This window comes from Phaseolus vulgaris, chromosome 1 (assembly GCF_051622355.1).
Source record: "Phaseolus vulgaris cultivar YP4 chromosome 1, ASM5162235v1, whole genome shotgun sequence".
In the NCBI taxonomy this organism is placed as follows: domain Eukaryota; kingdom Viridiplantae; phylum Streptophyta; class Magnoliopsida; order Fabales; family Fabaceae; genus Phaseolus; species Phaseolus vulgaris.
Window position 1 is genome coordinate 43,494,862 of NC_143498.1, and position 6,873 is coordinate 43,501,734.

The following is a 6,873-nucleotide window of genomic DNA, read 5'->3' on the forward strand; positions in this document are numbered from 1 at the left end:
AGAAGAGAAATTTAAGGAGAGAATTGTTGTTTAAAGTAGAAGAAGAAAGAAGAGAAATTTAAGAAAAAAATTGTTGTTTAAATTAAAAGGAAGAAGATAAATTTAAGGAGATTTTGTTGTTTGAATTAAAATTATGGTAGGATAATACATTTATTTATTTATGAGGCATTACGTGGCAAAGTTTGTGTGGTGGAGTAATGAGGCAGTTCAACGCGTAGTAAATTGCTACCCCACCCTCTCTCTTTCTCTCTCCACAACCCGTGTTTTCAGAATCTTCACAAACCCAAATTAAAATCTTTACTCTCTCTCTCTCTCTGTTTTCATATATCTATGTCTCATTCTCTTCAAATCTTGCATTTTATTTCCACTTCCTCTTCTTCTTTCATGTCCTTCTTCTCTCTTATTTGAGGTCACAACTCCCTTTCCCTTCTCTCTTTACTCAATTTCATCTGTCTATGTTTTTTCCTCTATTACTTTTTGCTTTTTATTTGTTGTTCATTCTATGGATGTTTCGGCTGAAGGGTTTTTTTTTTTTCATGCTTTAATTATGTGAAGCGCTGCTAGTTATTTGTGTCAATCTTGCGTTATGAATCAACTAGCATAGTGTGTGTTGAAGTTTGATGCTTTTTTGTCATTGGTAACTACTGAATGCTACATATTAGGATCTTTTGATAGGAAACATCTTCCTTGATGTTAGTGTTATGATATCTGGTTAATATGAATTGAACGCCTTCTATCATTGGAGCTTCGTGACAGTCTTATTAGGATATTTAAATCATAAGTTACTGTTATGAAATCTTACTCTTGTTTTGTACCATAATTCATGTGTGATTTGTATGTAAGTTATTGATGAAGCAACTTGTGTAGAGAGACTTTCTAAGTTGCTTTCCTCTCGAGGGTTGTGTACTGAATTACTGGATTGGTCTGCATTATGCAGTTACAAAAAATGTTTGCTTAAACTAAAAGGGCATCCGGTGCCAAGGTTGTTTATTGAGACTTTATTGTTGACTTGCTAGCTGCTGGTCTAGTATTGTTGTCTGTTTAATTTGATAAGATTATTGGGATTGGGAGAATCACACAACATTGTAACCTCACACCAAAGTTCACTTCCGTTGTGGAACTCAAGCCTCATATCTTGCAATTGGATCCTAACAACCCACCATGCTCCACAGCCAGAGTGCCCATGTAGGTCATCTTTTTCCTTGTTCTTTTAACTAATCCTTTGCGAACATTGCAATGCTAAAGTTGCAGCATGTTTGCAACTAAGAGACATGGTGAAAAACTTCACTACTAATTGTTGAGAACCTTAGGAGAATGACACCATTAGAGTTAGCTGTTAGAGATCTCATGGAATTCATTCCTCATTTCTTGCAATTGGATCCCAACATCCCACCATTCTCTATGTCCAGTTGCTCATGCAGATTGGTTCTGCACTAGCCCTTCGACTAGTTTCCAATGAAAATGCTCTGGTTTGTGGCTGAGACGCATGGTGAAAATTTTGATGCTTATTAATAGAAAGTGATGAAGAGCTACACCACAAGAGTTAGTTGTAGTCCCTTCACTAAAACCCCACCCCATATTCCAAAGCTCAAGTCCTATATCATACTTCAGTTAGATCCTAACAGAAAGACCTCCATTTAATAATTTGATTGTCTCCTATATGTATAGGATGAAGTTGTAGAAGACGTCCATTTATTTGTTTGTCCATAATAGACACTTTGATAGTAACCTCCACATGTATTATTTGTAATTGCAATATATGTCTCTGCTTGCTAACATTTACCTGGTTGTAGCAAAGGATTGAAACTGAATTTCAACCTTCTATTTTGCAAGTGATCTTTTTAAACTACCAAACTTGTATGGATTTTTATTGCAAATTAAGAGAGTTATGTAGATTAAACACTCTCCCTTAAGAAATCGTTGAAATCAGAGTTAGTTTATTAATTATTCCATTTGATCGTCATCCTATGGCTCATTTCCCTTGCCAGATATTTCTCTGTGAGTAGTGATTTACTATATGGGTAGCAGGTCTTAGAAATTACCTAGAAGAGATCTACCGTAGGTTGTTTTTATCCTAGGGCTTTCAATGCGTTAAACTTGTTCTGGAATACCATCTAATTGTTTAGTGTTTTTTTGTTTGAATGAGGTTTCTTGCACCGATTGGGATATTGCCTTAAAATATGGGAAAGAAATAGTACCATTTGACATTTGAGTTTGAATTCTAATAAGGTCTTGGACTCTGAATTTTATTGAAAACTGATGCTCTCGTTTCTGTATACTTTTCTCTTATATATATACAAACACAATTTCTCTAGCTACCATCAATTTTGTTTTTTCTTATTGTATCTTTAAAGTAGGTGTTTTAGGAAGCTACAAGAGTGGACTTGGTGGGAATGTTCTGTTGTTTCTCACACTATTATTATTATGTTGATTAGGAACTTAGTATTTACGAGTGAACCCCCGTCCCTTCCCTGATATAATATAATAGTATGTGTTTGAAAATGGTTGAGCTTGAAACTGAGGAGAGGAGAGGTATATTGTAATTTGGAAATATGGTCAACCTACCTTTTTTTGGGTTTTATACCTCAAACTGTTGGAAACCATGTATATATACTGTATGTCCATGATGAACTGGGCATTAAAGGCTATTCATTTTAACATAATGCAGTATTATGCAGTTGTGAAGAACATAATCATGATAAATTTTGGATGGAGTTATATAGTTAGGCGGTTCAGATAAACTAATTTATTATTGGTTATCCTAGAGAGCACTATGAGACACTACATACTCTTGTGTTAGCCAAATTAGCCAAACATTATATTCATCACTGCTACTGTTTTCTGAAAAAAAAAACAATTTTTTTGCTTTCTTGTACTAAAAATATGCAGGTTTCTTCATTTTTTTTATTTGAATTATGTTTGCTTGACAGTCAAAGGATTCTCGCCATGTCAGTTGCACCAGTTGAGAGTATTCCCTCATTGAGCAGTGATCTCTTCTATGATATATTTCGTCGACTTGATGGTGCAACATTGGCCAGTGCAGCATGTACTTGTGCAACGTTGTGTTCCATCTCAAAAGAAGAGAGTTTATGGGAGAATGTATGTTCATCTATGTGGCCTTCAACCAATAGAGAGGATGTCAAAAGTTTAATATCTTCTATTGGTGGATTCCGAAAATTTTATGCAGACTGTTTCCCGATTATTGTTAACAAGGAGGTTGTAGAGTATCAACCGAACAACTATCTTGAGTACCCGGACAATTGGACCGAAGCTGAGTATTATGGAGACAAGAATGAATCGGAAAACATCTGCCCATCAGATTTTGTTTCTATAATAGATATTAGGTTCAAGGGGAAACCGGTCTGTTCCAAAGTTCTTTGGGGAATTCCAAATGCAAATAGCCATGATGGTTGGTTCTATAACTGCCCTTTCCGGATTGATTTTCTCACCTATGCAGATAGAGATGATAACAATGATGGATCTGTTCACCTTTCTGTATCTGATGGTCTGCCACAGATTACATCCATGGAGAGGGAAAGGAAAGATGGGAAGCTGTGGCGGGAGCTCCGCGAAGGGCTCCAGCTAAGTTGGATTATAGTAAATAGGAAAATGAAACAAGCTGCAAATCTTGCTAGCTGGAGTCCTCTTGGTGGCCAAAGACACTGGCCAACAGAAAGGGATTTTGTTATCCGCTTTGGATCAGTTCTACCTGCCAAGGACATTCTTCCTTGTCAAGTAGTGGAGTGTATCCTCATTATGAAGTTTAGAGTGGTTCAAACCGAAGAAGATGGTGTCCAAACCCTCCTTAAATTAACCGAGCTGAGCATGCAGTTGGAAGACATGGAAGGTGCTCATGTTAATGGAAGAAACAGCTTGCTTATACTTAAGGATGCACTTAGCAGCCGAAGGAGCAAAAATTATGGTGAAGTACTTGAGTCTTGTCACATGTATTCAAAAGTACAGAATGAGTTGAAAGAGGAGAAGATGAGAAATGAAAGTAGGTTGGATAGACTTTGTATTCTGAGTGGCATTGCGGCCTTTATGACATTCTGGTACTGCGTTTTATAAAATGGTAGCGTATAGTCATTTAGTGGAATAAGCTAATGTAGCTCTAACAAATGTTGGACCTTGGCACTACCTTGTAAGATATGATTTTGCTTACCCATAATAAATAATAAACAAATCATTAAACAGCACCACCACTGCTTTTATAGTTACAATTCTCCTTTGATGATCATCATCTCTGCAAATTCAGTACAAGTTCTGTGAATTCCACTCTGCTTGCAGAGTTGGAATAGATTTTATGTGGAGATTTATGCTAGAAGCATTACAAGTGCTAAAAAGTATACTTGTAAGATTCATTTTATTACATTTATTCAATCTTCCAATAGAATTGTTTGTTTCATTGAAATTACTAGTTCTGAACTCCTTTTCCTTTTACGAAATTAATTTTAAGACAGCCTCTTATTTAGTTACATTTGTTCTTGGGGCAGTGTTGTTTTATATCTAATTGTGAGTATTTGCGTTGTTATGGTGTCTTGTTTAATTGGATAAGTTTTGAAATGTTAACTTCCATTATTATTCGGATTGTGTTATATCAGGGATTGTAATTATTGGGTCATCACATTTTGTATGGGTGTTGAGTATTTTCACGTGTCCTTCTTTTATGGGTTTGTGGGGATCAAATTATGCTTTTTACAAGTGAAAATAAGTTTTCAGAATCAGCAACAAGAAAAAAAGAAACAAAACAAAATGTTGCCGGATAAGAATCAATAAAAGCATAAAAATTCACATGGAAAAGACAATACAGCAGAAGAAAAACACAATGTACCAGTAAGTGAATACGACCTAACTTTAAGTAGTATATAAATAACTATAAATTTATTTTTCATATCAAATTTTATAAAGTTAAATTAGAAGTAAATTGATTTCTATTTTGATTTTTGATTTTGTAATGTTGAATTAGATATAAATTTAATTAATACAAGAGAAAGGTAGGTGTATTCCAAGTAATATTCTCTATTAGAAACTAAACATTGGAAAAATCATGGCCCAACTTTGTTACATGTGTTGGGATCTACTTAACATTTTGAGGTAATTGCTTCTTGTGTCCAATAATTTTAAGTACCCAATTTTGGATAAAATTTCAAAGTTATGTTTCATTCTGGAATTGAAAATTTAGAAATAAATTTGAAATTGAAAATATAAATTAAAAAATATATTATGTAAAAGAAAGTTTAAAATAGATTTATTACATTTTGAAAATAAAAATTTTAAAATAAAATTGAAAAACCAAAATCTCATTTTAAAAAAAATAAATTTAAAATACGAATAATATGTTTTGAAAAAAAATTAAAAAATAAAATGGGAAACATATTCTAGAAAATAGATTCTAGGAAGAAAAAAAAATCATAAATCTATTTTAAAAGAATATTTTAAAAATTTATTCGAGAAATATTAATTTAGAAAAGTTTTCCAAAAACTTACAACTCCTACTTCTATTTAAAAACTAAAAAAAGTGTTTGGATCATTTGGCCTATTTAATACATTCATCAAACTTTCATATAACAAAAAGTTCAAATCTCCCTGCAATTCCTCTCTTCAAGCTTCTTTTAATGGTAAAACAAAAATATAACACAGTTGCTTAAATATATGAAATATAATGCATAAAGTCAATAAAAAATGTATTTATTCTTATTTTATCAATTTGCGTATTAATTGTGTGTAACCCTACAAACCAAATAAGATGGTGGAATTTGTCTTTTTACTAAACTAAGTCATTTCTATATTCTCTTCCTTCTCTCAGTTCACAATGATCTATACACAACTTATGAGAGAGTATATGTTATCAACTTTAAATTTAAATTTAAGTGTGGTTCATTTAAAAATACAGTGATTACTGTAATTTTAAATTATATTATATAATTATATGGAAAATATGAAGTTAAAATAAATTAAACTTCTCTCCTAAATTAAAATTAAAATCAACTTATAGAATTTTACTTTTAGAATAGTTATTTCTTGTACAAAAATTGAAGTAATAAAAGATGGTTTTAACTTACGAGTTAAACTTAATTTATTTTTCTCTTACTTTCATCTCATAATTTTTGTAGAGTTCCAAATGGAATTTAAATTTTATTTTGTTTTAAGTTTTAATAATGTGATTATATAAAAAATATAGGTTTATATTCAATATTTATAAACTACCGTATAGATTAAACAATATTTTTCTATTCATAGGTAACAATCCTGAATTAAATGAAAAGTATCTTAAAAAAATAGTTAAATAGGATAAAGTTATATTTTTTTTCCTTACATTCGGAGAGAGGAGAAAAAGAATAATTGCAACCATTTTCATAATCATTAGAGTCGGTGAATTTTTATTTTTAAAATCTCCGTGTCTCTTATTTATTTTTATTTTTATTTCGAAATTAAAAACATATGTTACATAAGTCAACAATTTCCGCAATGTTCATAAACTCTAACTCACTTTATGGCTAAGGATTAACTTAATATTTTATAAATGTTTAAAATTAAATTATTATTAAAAAAATTTATTTTACTATATAATTTTGGAATAATAAATTTATAAGTTTTTTTTACATTGTTTATATATATATATAAACTACTTATTTACATTGATTCATAGTATAATCCATGTTGAATGATATTTTCTAAATTAGTTATTATATAATTTATTTTAAAAAGTGTTTAAATCATATAAGTGAAAATTTTGCTGAAGTTTTGTTTCACGAGACTAGAATAAGTGATTAAACTCAGTTTCTTCTCTATATCCGTTTTTATTGAAGACTTTTGAATATTGGTATCTATGATTTGTTATTTAAGTCGAATCTCAAAACTTCACGTTGTTTC

At 31.2% G+C, this 6,873-nt stretch overlaps 1 protein-coding gene across 1 annotated transcript; it reads left to right on the top strand.

Moving 5' to 3' along the window:
- The first annotated feature begins 252 nt into the window (after positions 1–252).
- On the top strand, positions 253–4,411 carry LOC137814206 (F-box protein At2g27310). The gene is made up of 2 exons (XM_068616800.2): positions 253–409; positions 2,931–4,411. The coding sequence occupies exon 2, from the start codon at positions 2,947–2,949 to the stop codon at positions 4,066–4,068; it is 1,122 nt and encodes a 373-aa protein (XP_068472901.1). The 5' UTR covers positions 253–409; positions 2,931–2,946; the 3' UTR covers positions 4,069–4,411.
- Positions 4,412–6,873: the final 2,462 nt, after the last annotated feature.